Source organism: Hevea brasiliensis, chromosome 3 (genome assembly GCF_030052815.1).
Source record: "Hevea brasiliensis isolate MT/VB/25A 57/8 chromosome 3, ASM3005281v1, whole genome shotgun sequence".
NCBI lineage: Eukaryota > Viridiplantae > Streptophyta > Magnoliopsida > Malpighiales > Euphorbiaceae > Hevea > Hevea brasiliensis.
Genome location: NC_079495.1, coordinates 98,838,943 through 98,856,011, shown reverse-complemented (window position 1 = coordinate 98,856,011; position 17,069 = coordinate 98,838,943). Strand labels below are relative to the sequence as shown.

Below are 17,069 nucleotides of genomic sequence, written 5' to 3'. Positions count from 1 at the left end.
TTCCTAAGAAAGTGTGCCCACAAACATAAGAACTGAATAAAGTAAAACATGAATATGGCTGCATCGTATTAATGAATGAAGCATGGGTTTCACACCTTGTCATGACGTTCATGCAAATTTGAGTTTATGGTATTTATAGTATATCTACCAATCAATAATTTACCGATCAATACACAGCTTCATCCACGGACTACAGAAAATGACAGTGCTTCTTCAACAACGTAATTGAGGATTGATTTGTGTGCCACAAATTAAACTAAAGGAAACAAATATGTCGGCTTCAACCTCAAAATACTCACCAATTTAAAGCACTTTGAGCTTGCCTTCCCCACATGGTTTTGACTTTACACCGGCTCTGATGATGCAATTTTTGTCACAACCTTGCCACATTTTTTGAATCTGGGGTGAGATAGCTAGCTAGCTGGTGAACTCAAAGTCTCAAGTTTTTAAATTCTTATACTCCTTTCTAGTTTTTTGAATGTTGTATTCAAGAATCTGTTTGACGTTAGTTTTACAGGCTTATATAGGTAGTAGCTTAGTCTTTTGGATTGGCAGGCTCGAATGTTCGAACATTTAGCAGCAAGATGAAGGCAAAGTGAGAAAAGAGATGAACTTAAAGCATTTGAAGCCAATGGCGGAAGAAGATATCTATACCAAAGATGGAACAACTGATTTCAGAGGCCATCCTGCCATCAAGAAGAAAACAGGAACTTGGAAAGCTTGCCCTTATATCCTTGGTGACTATTTTTAGACGTTCTAATGCTAATTAGTATTTACCTTCTGTTTTTGCATTGTGATCATTTGTGCATCTTGATTTGGCTGCAGGAAATGAATGTTGTGAAAGATTGGCATACTATGGGATCAACACTAATCTAGTTAATTATCTCAAATTTCAACTGAACCAATGTTACAAATTGGTCAGGCACGTGCTATGTCATGCCATTGCTTGGAGCTTTTCTAGCTGATGCCTACTTGGGAAGATATTGGACAATAGCTAGTTTCTCTATCATCTATGTCGTTGTAAGTTCTGTTAAAATGGCACGAATTCTTTTACCCTCTATCAGAAGAATCAGCTATCTAGCTACTTCCATTTGATAATTCTGCATTCTTGTAAAGCTTCCATTTTTATTGCAGGGCATGACATTGTTAACATTATCAGCTTCTGTCCATGGATTAAAACCATCTTGTGACCATACGAAAGTCTGCCATCCAACGGGGCTGCAAACTGCGGTCTTCTTTTTAGGCCTATACCTTATGGCTCTGGGTACAGGAGGGATTAAGCCTTGCGTTTCGTCCTTTGGCGCGGATCAATTTGACGACTCTGATGAGTCCGAGAAGAAAAAGAAGAGTTCTTTCTTCAACTGGTTCTATTTTTCAATAAACATTGGGGCTCTTTTTGCTTCCTCTGTGCTTGTTTGGATACAAACAAACGTTGGTTGGGGTTGGGGCTTTGGTATCCCAGCTGTGGCAATGGCCATTGCGGTTGTAAGTTTCTTCTCAGGCACTAAGTTGTATAGAAACCAGAGACCTGGAGGAAGTCCCTTGACACGTATCTGCCAAGTGGTAGTTGCTTCATTCAGGAAATTCAGGGTAAAAGTTCCCCATGATGAGTCTCTTCTGTATGAGATTCTAGATGAGGAATCTGCTGTCAAAGGAAGCCGAAAGCTTGACCACACAAAACAATTACGGTATAGCATTTGCAATTAGTTAAAATTCACTAGTCTAATAACACAAATTTCCTGTTGGAGATGTACTAAAGTTTATTATCCACTGTGACCATAGTTTCTTTGACAAGGCAGCTGTGGAGACTCCATCAGACCGTGTCAAAGGTTCAGTAAACCCATGGAGTCTATGCACTGTGACTCAGGTTGAAGAGCTCAAGTCTATAATTAAGTTGCTTCCCATATGGGCAACTGGCATAATCTTTTCTGCTGTGTATAGTCAAATGGGAACTTTGTTTGTCCTGCAAGGCAACACCATGGACCTTCACATGAGCCAATCCTTTGAGATCCCTTCAGCCTCACTTTCCCTCTTTGACACTGTGAGCGTAATCTTCTGGATACCCATTTATGACAGAGTCATTGTACCCATAGCCAGAAGGTTCACAGGGCATAAAAATGGATTCACCCAGCTCCAACGAATGGCAATTGGCCTCGTGATATCCATCTTTGCAATGTTGGTAGCTGGGAGTTTGGAGCAGGTGAGAATCCACGAGGTTAAGAAGCACAACTACTACAAGCTCAAGCATATCCCAATGTCTGTATTTTGGCAGGTTCCTCAATATTTCATCATAGGATGTGCAGAGGTTTTCACTTTCATTGGGCAACTGGAGTTCTTTTATGAGCAGGCACCTGATGCCATAAGAAGCCTGTGTTCTGCTCTATCACTCACAACTGCTGCACTTGGGAACTACTTGAGTACACTCCTAGTAAATATTGTCAGTGATGTGAGTACTAGAAATGGCAGGCCTGGTTGGATACCTGACAACTTGAATTATGGTCATCTTCACTATTTCTTCTGGCTTTTGGCCCTCCTAAGTTTGGTGAATTTGGGATTCTTCCTCTTGGTAGCAAGGTCATACACTTACAAGAGAACAATAGCAACTACTATATAGACATTACGAAGAATTGAACAATCTTTTCATGTGCAAGATTTTCAGGACAAAATTCCTGCAGACTACACTTGTTCTTCTGAAGAATGCTAATTTGGGCCGATCAATAACACCAACCCTAAGACAATAATGAGATGTAATGAAATAAAATATTTGGTTTATTCTTTGATTTTTATTTATTGCATTTCAATTAAGGGGTCTATATGGACCTAATAAACATGATATATGATAAAACTCACTGTGTCTTTGGTTTATAATAGACTCTGTCTAAGTAAGAATTTCCTTAATTAGGTGATATTGAATATATATTTAAAAGTTTTCGGTTGTGGTTTATAGAACTCAATCTACACTAGTATCTCCCAAATGAACTAGATAAAGGTTGCCAAGAAGGCAAGAAACCCAAGGATAGGATAAATTTAAAATTATAGGTATAGATAAAATGGTAGGATGAATTTAAAATAATAAGGTAAAGGTAATTATTTTAAATTTTTAGCTTTTCAAACTTGTTATAAATATATGAGATTTGGAGTAAATTTATCATTTTTATTTAGAATATCCAAATTATATATTTAGTTCAAATCTCTAAATCTAAATATAATATTAAATTAAATTCAAAAAGTTTTAGTAAATTTAAACACTAAAATAATAAAAAATAATTAATTATTTTTTACAAAATTATCTAAAATAATATTTAAAAAAAAATTAATTTTGACTCTCAAACTATAATATCAAACAGACAGTAAATAGATATATCCTTCTCTTTACTATTTTTCATTTTCAAATAATTAGATATTTACCACATTGGAGGGTCCTCAATCTAATAATACATTACAAATTTGAATTTTCACCTAAGACTTAACCATTTCAACGCCTTTCTATCAATGTGGTGTTATAGTGGTAGAAATAATTAAGTTTAAGGTCCTGAGATTTTAAGATTTTAGATTTAAATTTCACTAATGTTGAATTTAATTATATTTTTGTATTATTTAATTACTTATATTTATTTGAATATTTTGCATTTAATTACCAACAACTTGCATTTCTTTCCTTTTAATTATTATTAGTATTTGTAAATTAATTTTTATATATCATATTATTATTATTATTATTTTAAATTTCATTAGATGTAGATTATGGATTTCAATGTTTGGAGTTATAAAATGACAAAAAATAAATTGTAAAGAAAAAAAAATAATTCGTATGGATTGACTCTATAATTTAATTACATCTAATTTAAATAGAGATGTCAATAAGTAGGGTATCAAAAAAAAAATCACTTTACTCAAACTTAAATTCAATCAATATTTTTAATATCCGAACTCTCCCAAGTCAGATTATTATTACTCAAAAAATAATTGAATCTATTTACTTATATATATTTTAATTAATTATTTATATTAAAAAATATATTTTTTTATAAATAATTTATAGTTCAAAAATTTAATAATTCTATAAAATAGTTAAATTCTATTTATTTAAAATAAAAGTATATAATAATTTATATATATTATTATAAAAAATATATATTTTATATTTAATTACTTGTTTATATAAAAAAAGTTTAGATAACAGATGCCTAACATATAATATTTGAACCTACAATGGATATTATTGTTAAATTCTAATTCATCTTAAATCCAATTATATAATACTTAAACTCATTTTATTATAATTTAATCAAGTTTAATACCTAAGAATACCCGACCGTTGTCATCCCCCGACTTCAAAATTTTCAAAACACAAATCCACCTATATCCATTGTTGCCAATGTGAAAAATGAAAGTTGGGCAATTAAAAATAGATGAGGGAAAATGTAGATTAGTTAATTAATTAAGACTCCTTTACATATTATTATTATTATTATTATTATTATTATTATTATTATTATTATTATTATTATTATTATTATTTTTGATGATAAGAACAATAGGAAGCTAGAATCTCACTAAATACAAAAGTCTTCTTCATCATCATTAATATCACACATAGTAGTGCTAAGCAATAGGCATTCAATTTTAAGGGAGACAATAAGTTTTAGAATATTTGCTTTGAGCACAAATGAGTTGATTGAGCTATCCCTACCCCACCAAAATATAACCACCCATATATGGGATTCCAATTCCATTATTATATTTTATTATTCAAAAAATTATTTTCAATTCAATCATATTGATGAAGCAAACTCTAAGCATAAGCCAAAGCAAGGCTCCCTTCTCTTTCTCATTTGAAATATTTGAATATATTAATTTTCTAGACTCATTTCATGGCTTTAAGGAACAATTATTGGTTTCTTTAATTTGAGGTCATAAAATAGATGGAATGATTTAGCTATGGAATCAAAATTCATTTAATTTTTTAATTAAAGAAAATATAAAATGAATACTGATGTTATAAATATTCTTCAAACTTTCATCAATTATTACTTGAGTACATCAATGATGGATTCAAAACCAACCACAAATGTTTGATTTATTTTTCTTCAATTCAATCACACCTCTGCAATTTTAATTAATTATAATGAACTTAAGTTTAATTTAAATATAGACATCATAAAAAAAAAATCCAAAAGTTAAATTATTAATTAAATTCATTGTAAATAGTAGTATTTCTCTAGCATTCTCTCATATTAATTTAATATATTTAAGATTAATAATTTTATAATAAAATTAAAAAAATTAAATGCTAATTAATTAATTAATAGTAAAAAATTCCATTTTTATCAATTAAATTAAACTGCTGAGTGCTGAAGGAACATAATTTGGAAAAGCCCTCGCCTGGCCCAATAGAACTCGAAACCTGTCTTGATTCTTCCATTGACCTTTATGCAGGCAACATCATAAGTGAGAAAGCACCAACCTCCTCCATATTGACCAAGCTATGATTCTAAACACTGAAAGCGTGCAAGCAATTTTTTTTTTTTTTTAACTGCAAAAACATTGCATTACAAGGCCCAATGGCATCAAGATACAAAATGGAGCGAAGTTCCTCTGGAATTTAAATAATTCAGTTACAATTCAACATATCTTTAAAACACAATTTTACTACATAGTCTGCTGCTTTGTTAGCTGACCTTTTAACTAAAGAAAAGGAAACATTGTCAAACTGCGGGCAAAGGAATTTAATGGTATCGATTAGGGGTAGCCACGGTTCGGTTTCGAACCGAAACTGAACCGGAATCGGTTCGGTCAAAACCGGACTGAAACCGGTCAAAATCGAAACCGGTTTCGAACCGGACCGAAACCGCCCTTTTACGGTTTGGTTCAGGTTCATATTTTTTAGAAGATTGAACTGATAATTCTAAACCGGACCGAACTAGTGATTTAAATACAAAAAAATTCAATAAATACCTCACTCCACTCCTAATTCATTTATATATATATATATATATCATTAATTCTCTACACAATTATTTTATACACTCTTTAATTCTCAATACTCTTTTAATTTCTCTCAAATTTTCTAAATAATTATTTTCTACACTCCTTTTAATTCTCAATACTTTCATAATTCTCCTACTATATTATTTTATATGCTCACTAAAATTTTTAATGCTATATCAATTACTCTATTATTATTTTATATATTCAATAAAATTTTCAATACCCTCTATTTTGATTTTTTTTTCTTTTATATTTTTTTAATTATCAATTATCATATAATTTTTAAAAAAAATGGCAAGTAATACTCAACTCAACTCAATTCAACTAAGCTTTTATCCCAAAAATTTATTGGATCGGCTATATGGATTCTCTTTCTCCACTTTAAACGATTTTGGGTTAAATTATCGAAAATGTGTAATACTTTTAGGTCATGTTGTACTATTCTCCTTTAAGTTAGTTTAGATCTACCTATTCTTTTCTTTCTATTATCTAACTCAATGTGCTCTACATGTCTAACTAGAATTTTCCTATGTCTAACTAGAATTTTCCTATGTCTATGCTTCACATTACCAAACCACCTCAATCTCCCTTCTCTCAACCTATAACTGAAAATTTTGATTCATCTAAATTCTAAAGGGATACATAGGCAAAATTAAGTTCATGCACCTTTTTCTAATTTTTTTTAAATTAATTTCATTTCTAGTTTTTAATAAGTTCAAGTCTTTGCTTATTAAATTTTTCTTAAAAATAAGTTAATTTTATTCTTTTTATTCTTAATTTATTTTGATTAAAAGATTTATAAGAAAAATTAAAATATTTTTACAAATATAACTTAAACTATAAATCAATAAAATTTTCCTCTAATTTTTTCCTTTAAATCGCTCTTAAACCGCTCCAAAATCGCTTCCAAACCGTCATTCAAAATTGCTTCATTTTTTTTTTTTGAAACTCTCTCTAAAAACCTTTACTCGAACCGAATCCCCGGCGGCAGAAGAAACTTTTTTCAAACTGCATTCCATGACATTTTGTTCAGGTTCATGATTTTATTGAGGTTCTTGAATCGTAGTATCGATAGTTGCCTGGATTTCCTAGCAGATAACATCTTGCTTTCCTTGCAAAGCAGGGAAAATAATTGAAGAATCTATTTTCAAAATTATAAACTTCACTCCCATAGCTATAGCTAATCTGATTGCTTGCAGAAAAGCGTTAGCCTCACCTGATAAAGGGAAGCAGAGATCACCTTCTTCGCATACCTGTCAACCAAGTCATATTTAGAGTTCCTAAAAGCATGCAAGCATTAATCGTTATTTTGGAATGTGCATTTATCATCCGTTGGACTTATAATAAGCAAACAGGGAATTGGATATGCATATGAATCGTTCACTTTTTTATTCTATTTTTTAAAATGTATTCATATTAGTATTTTTCAAATTCTTATTTTCTTATCATCAATGCTGAGTAGTTAAGTACGAAGCGGATAACTGTTGAAAGTATCAAAATAGTAAGCCCACTTTTAAGATGGGTGCTCTTCTATTCCGACTTCCCCATAACCTTCAATGGCACAGTCAAAACAACAACGAGTTCTTTGTCCCTGTGGAGATGGAGTGATTAATTTGATAAAATAGTCTTATTTTACCATAATTTTGACTTTCTGCACTAGTATTGATTACTAAATATTATATTTACTTAGAGTATAAATAAATCAACGGCGAGTTACCCAATGGTGCGTCTTAAGAGATATTATCTCAAGTTCACTGATAGATCCGTTCCTATGAAATTAATTAAATTAAGCGCATCAATAAGTAACTATATATATATATATATATATATTTATATATATATATATATATTTATATATATATATATATTCTTACTTCTTTTTCGATCACATTTATTTCATATTGAAATAAAATTTTATTTATTAAAATTACTTTTTTTATGGAAAGAAATGTTCCTTCTGAACTGTGTTAATTTTGGTATTTAAAAATGATTCATCTCAATTATTGTCTCATGAGTAATGTTTAGTCAACTTATTTACTGAATAATTTAATGATTATATATTTATTTTCTCATACAAAATTAGAATAAATATTTTCTTATTTAAAAAAAAACTGTTTGCGATAAATAAAATTTATTAAGAATATTAATTATTTTAAGTTTATAACTAATTAAATTATTTTTTAAAATGAATTTAATTAAAAATCTATAAAGTTGATAAAGTTGCAAATAATAGAATCAATTTTTATAATTATTTATTTTAAAGTCAACAACGCAATTTAAATAATATATTTAATGTTTGAAATTCCCATAAATTTCAAGCTGTTTGCCAATCAATTATTTTTTAAACAAACAAAAACTAAGTGCAAAAAAAAAATTTAAAGGAAATATTTCAGTATTAAAATAGTATTGGCTTAGTATAAAAATGAAAGACACAGTAGGTATAAGAGAATGTTATGAGATTGATATATATATAGAAATAAATATCAGAAAAAATAAGAAAAATAAATTCACAATAGATGGGCAACCCAGCTCATGGATTTTAATTTTTCCTAATTAGACTGTACTATTTAAAGAATAGTTTCTTCCAAAGGAAAGTAGGAGGAATATTTAGGAGAAGCAAATGCCATAACCTTTTTGAATGGTTTCTTGGCTTTATATGCTTTTTAGGCAACAAAAAAACTTGCAAGTATCATTATTCTATTTCTTTTTTTTTTTTTATCTCCTATATGATTTTGAGACAACTGGCTTCCCTATATAATTACCTAATGAGATATTTTTATTTTTAGCATTGATTTTTAATTGAAATTTAAATTAAAGATCTCACAAATTTAATATTATTAAATTAAAATTTATTTAATGAGATATTAATGATATTTAGAGTATCAATATAAATAAAAAAATTAGCTATTAATTTAAATTTTTTTATTTAAATTGATAATATATTTTTATTTTATTTTTAATAGGTAAAATTGTAATTAAATTTTAAAAAATAATAAAATTATAAAAAAATTTATTATTTATTATTTTTATTTTTTAAAATTAACTATTTATTATTTTTATTTTAAAAAATATATTAATTAATTTTTATATTTTTTTCTTATACTTTTTAAACCCTTTATCAAATTTTTTATTACTCAATATATTTAAAGGAGAGAATTATTGTTACTAGATTAAAAATTTAAATATTAAAAAATAAAGAGATTATATAGTATTTTTTAAATTATAAAAATTGAATGATATTTAAATTAATTTCTAAAATATTTTAAAAGATAATTAATATTTTTTTTAAAAAAAAAGATTGAATAAGTAATTTTATTCAAATAAAGAAATTAAATAATATTTTTTTTAACCCATTAAATCTACATGTTGAAAAAATGAAATTGAAAGGGACTAAATACTGACTTGTAGTCTGGTGTGGCGATGAGGCGATGCTCTAAGAAGAGAATAAAAAGGGAAAATAGTAAAAAGTGGAGGGGTAGGATTGCAAAATCCGAAGAGAGGTGTCAAGTATAAAGAAGCAAACAAAGGCTTTCTCTTCTCTCTCATCTCACGTACAGGCGTGCAAGAGTGGGAACCGGACTCTGTATCCTATTTTTGGTTATGCATTTATTCACTCTCCCTCTGTAATTTCTATTATTTTTTTCTTCACTACCACTCTCTCCATTACCAAACCAATTCACTCTTTTCTCTCCTTCCTTCACTACGCCACCGCCACAGCCGCAGGTATCTCTTCTCTTTCTCCTTTATTCTTGGTTGCTTATTTGCTTGCATGCATTCTACTTGTGAAGAGTTCCCTCCGGTTGGCTTCCGTTGCTTTTTTAGATTTGCAGTGTTTCATTTTCCTCCTATTTCACTTAATAACGTGTTTGGTTTTATGATTTATTATTTTTCTTTTTTTTTTTCCCTTAAAAAATTCAATTAAAACCTTTCAGTAATCACTCTCTGTTCTTCATCCTTACAGTTTTCTGAGGATTTCACTTAATACTGAGATTTTCTCAGCTCTATCGTGCTTTCAATTTTATTTCGTATACTATTTCAAGTTTAGATGAATTATGATTTTTGGCTTGCATGATGATTTTTTTTTTTCTCTCTTTTTTGACTCTCTTGTGTGCATTATACGGATTGGGTTTTGACGGAATGCTTAGACTTGAAGCAATTTTTTGTTTCAATATAATTTTTTTTTTCCTTTTTTAATGGCGTCTAGCTGATAAGATCATTTGGATTCTCTTTTTTTTTTTTTTGAGTAGAGATTTTTTAGGATTCTTAGGATGTTGTGGAAAATTGGAGAACTTTGTTGGAATTTTTTTTTTTTGAAGAATATTGAAAAATAGAGGTGAATGCGTTTTGTATTATTGCAAGTAAAAGCTTGTTTCTTGTTTTTTCATTTTTTTTAATAGAAAATGAAAGCGAAAATTTTGTTAAAAAATAGATTGTGATAAGCATATCTATTTTCCACGAGTACACAGCCGTTAGAATCTAGTTCAGCCGTTAGAATCTAGTTTTCTGTATGCACTAGGATACAATGGAAACCTCTCCCCTGACTTTTTCATATTTTTAAAAAAGAAGAATCTTATATTGACATTAGTGATTTTTTTGCTGGCTGTGAATCAACCTAACGGCTGTTCATTTGAAAAAACAAAACAAAAAAAGGAACATTGGTGCAGACCATCCTGCATTTTTAAGATCATCTTATCATTTCAAAGCCCCTTTTTTACTTTGAAAAGAAAAATGAGTTCTTTTTAATAATATCTTCTTTTTCCCATTATTTGTTTCAATTTCATGTCAAAATCATACGCACTGCTGATATTGACAGAGAGATGACACGTTAAGTGAATACAAAAGTTGACTTATCATGGGAAGAAGCTGTTTATGCTTAAAATGTAAAGTAGGAAACTGAAATACTGAGACTGCATATGATATTGTTGAATTGACTTTGGTTAAACTGCCCACTTAGCTGTGAACACATTGGTGATTGCTCAAGATTTTTTCATGGGATTGCCAAAATTTTAATATCAACCCCATCTCCCTCTCTTCCTTTTTTCCCTCTTTTCTGATGCTCGAGTAATATGCTAAGTTTTGACTTGCTTGCCAACTCTTGTTCATATGAGCAGATTCCCTTTAAAAAAATATATGGTAATAACGGAAGAATATGTTGTGAATTAGTCTATTTGAAACAAACAAAAGGCTTCCCAATGAGCATGCAATACATGCACTTAGGTTTATGAATATATAAATAGGGAAACTAAAATATTGTTTGGGAAGACAGAGCAACATAAGAAACTCTAGTTCTCTAACATATTCTTATTGCTGTGTTAGTATTGTCTATTTTAGAATTGATTCCAATCCAGTGGGTATCTTGTAACCACTGAAATCTTGTCATCATGGCTCCTATTCTAGTGTGGACTATTATCATGATTAAGTATGTTATTTGCATACACTATTGCACATTGACTTCTTAAGGATCTGAGTCTGATTATTTTTGAAATCAATATAATGTTGTATTATCCAGTATTTAGCAAATCTCTAAGGAAATTATGGCAGAAGAAGACCTCTATACCAAGGATGGGACAGTGGATATTAGTGGAAAACCTGCAAATAGAAAGAAAACAGGAAACTGGAAGGCTTGCCGATTTATTCTTGGTATGGCATTTAATAACTATCTTTTCTTGGTTAAGATAATTACAATGGAACATGCTTCTTTTGCAATTTTTTGCATACTCCATATCATGGAATGGTTTTATTTGTCATAATCCATGTCTACCTATGAATTTTTATCATGGAGTGCTAACAACAAACCAATAATACTGCAACACCAACTCATTAGGTGGGATGAATAAGTGGTAGAAAAAAAAGGCAGGATGTGTGGCATTGCTTCGTGGCAGTGCATCTGATGCAGATTCTTATGCACCTATGGGTGTGAGAGGTTGATCACTAAGAAATTTCCTTGCAGGGAATGAATGCTGTGAGAGGTTGGCGTACTATGGAATGGGTACCAATCTAGTGAATTATCTTCAGGACCGTCTCAACCAAGGAAATGTCACTGCATCAAACAACGTGACCAATTGGTCAGGAACTTGCTATGTTACCCCATTGATTGGAGCCTTTCTAGCTGATGCGTATTTGGGAAGATATTGGACAATTGCCATTTTTGTAATTGTCTACATTTTTGTAAGTAATATGTCAAACCAATTTCTTACCTATAGAATCAATAAAGGCCAATTTGACGTAAGTTTAATCAATTTCTTGAGTATCAACTTGTATCAAGGGATGTATTTTTGTTCATGCTTTTCTTCTCTGCCATTCTATAAAGTTCAAAAGAGGAAAAATGTCTTAACTTAGTTTCACAAATTCAGCTTCTAATATTATTAGAGGCGTAAGGCTCCAAATCATCATTGCGTAAAATATGTTGTAAAGGCACCAAATCGTCATTGTGTAAAATATGTTATAAAAGTACTATTAATGATTTTGCGCAAAATATCTTAGTGCTTGTTCTTTTTTTCTGGACATGATATGTACAAGAATGCTATTTTTGAAGAACTCTTGGTTTTTCATACAGATGCCGAGAATAGTACATTTTGCCTTTTTTTTGTTTCCCCTTTTTCTTTTTTAGTCTTTTCGAAGTTTTGTAAAAGAAAAAATATTCTGCTTTCTCTTTTTCACAAGGTTTAATGCCAATTGTTAAAAGTTAATTATAGACATTAAACCAAGCTATAAATTATGCTGTTGCTGAACATGTTTGATGCAGAAATGATAAGCACTTGTTTTTCTTGTAGGGAATGACACTCCTAACAATTTCTGCTTCTGTCCCTGGAATAAGGCCATCATGTGATATGAATTCTTGCCACCCAAAAACAGCACAGAGTGTAGCATGCTTTGTGGCACTTTACTTAATTGCTCTTGGGACTGGTGGAATCAAGCCATGTGTCTCATCTTTTGGGGCGGATCAATTTGATGAAGCTGATGACAATGAAAAGAAAAAGAAGAGCTCCTTTTTTAATTGGTTTTACTTCTCAATCAATATTGGTGCACTTATTGCTTCTTCTGTTTTGGTCTGGATACAAATGAATGTTGGCTGGGGCTGGGGGTTTGGGGTCCCAACTGTTGCAATGGCCATTGCAGTTGTGTTTTTCTTCTCAGGAAGCAAGTTATACCGACTTCAAAAGCCTGGAGGAAGTCCCTTTACAAGGATTTTCCAGGTTATAGTTGCATCCTTTAGGAAATTGCATGTTCAAGTTCCTGCTGATAAGTCCCTTCTTTATGAGACTGCAGATGAGGAGAGTCATATCCAAGGAAGCCGCAAGCTTGAGCACACAGACAAGCTCAAGTAAAGTATTCTGATCCTATATCTAATATGCAAGTTTACTAAAGCCAGTTACTTATCAATGTGCATGCTTTTCTCCAATAATAATCTTATTATTCATTTCCAAATGCACAAACATATATCAACACTCATGTCTCTGCAGTATACATACAAGATGAATCTCACATCCAAATCCATATATCATAGTATTTTCTGTTGTTGGGTACTTATAAAGGATATGTTCTTGAAATGATCCAAAACACCCAATATGTGTCATTTTTTAGTTGTTAGTACTTTATTGTTGCATTGTAATATCAACAAAAGTAGGGCAGTGTTTTGGGATTGAACTAAGCGTCTGATTGTTATTCTCATAGTTTGATGTAGACAAAATTATCAAATTTCAGGTTCTTTGACAAGGCTGCTGTGGAGACGCAAACTGACAGCATTAAGGGCTCAGCAGACCCATGGAGACTCTGCACGGTAACTCAAGTTGAAGAGCTCAAGGCCATTATCAGGTTGCTTCCAATATGGGCAAGTGGTATAGTCTTTGCCACTGTATATAGTCAAATGAACACCATGTTTGTTTTACAAGGCAACACCATGGACCAACATATGGGTCCACATTTCAAGATTCCATCCGCTTCCCTCTCCCTGTTTGACACCCTTAGTGTTATCTTCTGGGCTCCTGTGTATGACCAAATCATTGTCCCATATGCAAGGAAATTCACAGGTCATGAACGAGGCTTCACCCAGCTGCAACGTATGGGCATTGGCCTTGTCATATCCATTTTATCGATGATCACTGCTGGAGTGTTAGAGGTTATTCGGATCAAATATGTCCAGAAGCATAATTATTATGATCTCGAGTACATTCCAATGTCCATTTTCTGGCAAGTTCCACAGTACTTTCTCATTGGATGTGCAGAAATTTTTACATTCATTGGGCAGTTGGAGTTTTTCTATGACCAGGCACCTGATGCAATGAGGAGTTTGTGTTCGGCTCTTTCTCTTACAACTGTTGCATTAGGAAATTACTTAAGCACTCTGCTGGTTACCATAGTGACTAATATTACCACAAGGCATGGTAAGCTTGGTTGGATTCCCGACAACTTGAACCGGGGCCATCTCGATTACTTCTACTGGCTCCTAGCTATCCTTAGCTTCTTGAACTTCTTGGTATATCTCTGGATTGCAAAATGGTATACTTACAAGAAGGCAACTGGACGCGCTTCATGAGATAGAATCGTTTGTAGATTGAAGTTTGTGCAAGCAATTCGTAATTTCATTTCTTGTGGATGTTTATGTTGATATCTTTTTGTTTAGTTTGGTTGTTTGGAAAACTGGAAGTTGCTCGTAAATACCCTTTGGACATGTTAAGGAATTTTCAATTTAGTAGAACTCGAATGTTTGTTAGGATTATGATTTTCAATGGAGCTTAACATTAGGTGAAGGTCACTTTCTTTCTTTCGCTTACATAAAGGATCACTCTGCACGAAGCATCCTATTATTTTCTTTATTTTCTTTCTTTTGCTTACGTGATCCCAATAAAAATGTCGGAAGACGAGAATTTTGTATTGCAAGTTGTAACGGTCACGGTCAAGATAGATTTCAGTTCAACAATAATTGATTGCACAATAATTTAATTGAAACTTGTAGTAACTATGAAAATTTAAGATTTCAGTGATTGCAACGGATAAGGTCTACCAAATGAAAGGTTCAAAACACGTCACAGCCTCACAGGTCCACAAAAAATTCCAACCCCACTTTCCTCTGCTTCTTGCTATCTCTGTGGAAAGAAGAAGATGATTGCCCTAAAAGCCATTAACGCCTTCTTCACGCCTACAAAGCAAGCCCTTTTCCACACTGGAAGACCAACCAACCTAAAGAATTCAATCCTCTGCCTTTGCAAGTCCAATGATGCTGATTCTGAGAGCTCCCCCTCCCCACCTGAAGGTGATACTCGAAAGCAAGAGCTACTTGCCAGAATAGCTATGCTTCAAGCACAAAAAGTTCGTCTCACTGATTACTTGGATGAGAGATCTGCTTATCTAACTCAATTTGCTGAAGAAGCCAATGCTGAATTCGATAAAATTGGAGAAGATGCTATCAAAGGACTCGACGAAGCTAGTTCCAGGGTCTGTTCAATTCCTTTATTGTCAATAACATGCATGGAGAAGCAGTTCTCTTTGATAATCCACTTATTATTCATTCTTTTTCACTAGCAGATAATGGAGAATATAGAAAGCCAGATGCAAGCTTTCGAAGAATCTGCAGAATTAAACAGAATGGAAATTGAGGAGAATGATAATAAGTTAGCAGATTTTGAAGGTCAAATTGTGAAAGACAGGAATGAAGGAATGTTCTTTAAGAACCTAGGCCAGAAAGCGCCTGTTGATAAAGCCAAAGCTAAGGTGGAAACACAGGCGATTAAAGATGTTACCAAAGCAAAAGCTGGGTCCAAAGCCAGAAAGAACATATACCTTGCTCTAATGGCGGTGCTAGTCATCGCTATTGCTGATTCTTTCATTTCTTCTTCCCCTGATTGGCGGAAAGTTGCGGTTCTTGGAGCAATTTTAGTGGGTTTGATTACTCAGTTCAGCTACGAGGAGAAATTGTCATCAGAGCTAGAAATTATAGAGAAAGAAGACAAGGAAAAGAAGTAAAGTTCTTTCCCCTCTACTCTAATGAAGTTACTCTGTAAAATATTTAGCCATAACCCTTTGCAATGAATATAGCATGATACAATAGCCCAAGTGAAAAATTACAACTTGTATTTGTTACATCAAGCTATTTTCTTTTCCATCATTCACTTTGATTTTGGAGATATTTCTACATCACCAAGAAACATGTAACTGAGTTACCATGCTTGATGCTTTATTAACCATTTCCATCCACTGAATTCAAAAAAAAAAAAAAGCAGTAGCCTTTATGTCATTATTGCTAGTTTTAGATATTTAGCAACATCAGCAATCATTTCTAGAAGTTACCGTTTGTATTGTTGACATCATATATATGATGCAGGTTATTTCAACTGACCAGAATAAAATGAAAAGCATAGGTTTAAAAAGATGAAAACATAGTAAAAAAAAAATAATCAAAGGATTAATACAAACAAATTTGCAAGATACAAAAGAAGAGAAACAAAAAAAATTCTCAACATTTTTATTAATCCTAATAATAATCATAATAATAATCTTTGAATATGTAAATATCCTAGACCCAAATTATGGAGCTATACAACTCTAATCACATTACGATTACCAACTCTGTTCAATTATAATTATGAAAAACTTCCTAAATAATAATAATAACAATAGAATTCCAAATAATAGAAACACTGCTATTATTTCCTAAATTAGAAATTTAAACTTCCAAATTATAATTAAAAATTAAATTAATATAATTTCAAAATTGAATTATATATTAGAATTTTATGAGTTGGAGTGTGAATTAAAATTCTCTTAATGGGTTTAAATAATTGGATCTAACTTATTGTCAAAATAATCCAAGTCAATTTGACTTATCCGGCCTCTGTTTTATAAATCACTTCATTTCTTTATCTCCTAACAACTTTTCCAACATTATTCTTGACTTCCTTGATTGCACAATATCTCAGGACATTCAGAGCCAAACTTTGCATTTTAAATGAATTATCCCTTGATTTTATTGAAACTGAACAATAATCCATCTAATGTGGGAGCTTTATACGTGCAATTGGTTGCATACTAGTTCACTGGTTTTCCATGTAAATATCCCAAATATGTATATTTATCATTGC

At 31.4% G+C, this 17,069-nt stretch overlaps 3 protein-coding genes across 3 annotated transcripts; all 3 read left to right on the top strand.

The window, feature by feature from the left end:
* Positions 1–279: 279 nt before the first annotated feature.
* Positions 280–2,772, top strand: LOC110647633 (protein NRT1/ PTR FAMILY 8.1). The gene is given in 6 exon segments (XM_058144138.1): positions 280–404; positions 528–737; positions 826–901; positions 903–1,020; positions 1,135–1,688; positions 1,783–2,772. Coding segments are annotated over 5 exon segments (1,710 nt in total). The 5' UTR covers positions 280–404; positions 528–607; the 3' UTR covers positions 2,615–2,772.
* Positions 2,773–9,525: 6,753 nt separating this feature from the next.
* Positions 9,526–14,689, top strand: LOC110647632 (protein NRT1/ PTR FAMILY 8.1). Its single transcript, XM_021801561.2, has 5 exons — positions 9,526–9,714; positions 11,501–11,631; positions 11,942–12,159; positions 12,765–13,315; positions 13,696–14,689. Exons 2-5 carry the CDS (start codon positions 11,526–11,528, stop codon positions 14,525–14,527), a joined length of 1,707 nt encoding a protein of 568 aa, XP_021657253.2. The 5' UTR covers positions 9,526–9,714; positions 11,501–11,525; the 3' UTR covers positions 14,528–14,689.
* Positions 14,690–14,934: 245 nt separating this feature from the next.
* LOC110647635 (uncharacterized) lies at positions 14,935–16,096 on the top strand. Its single transcript, XM_058144139.1, has 2 exons — positions 14,935–15,426; positions 15,517–16,096. Exons 1-2 carry the CDS (start codon positions 15,094–15,096, stop codon positions 15,952–15,954), a joined length of 771 nt encoding a protein of 256 aa, XP_058000122.1. The 5' UTR covers positions 14,935–15,093; the 3' UTR covers positions 15,955–16,096.
* Positions 16,097–17,069: the final 973 nt, after the last annotated feature.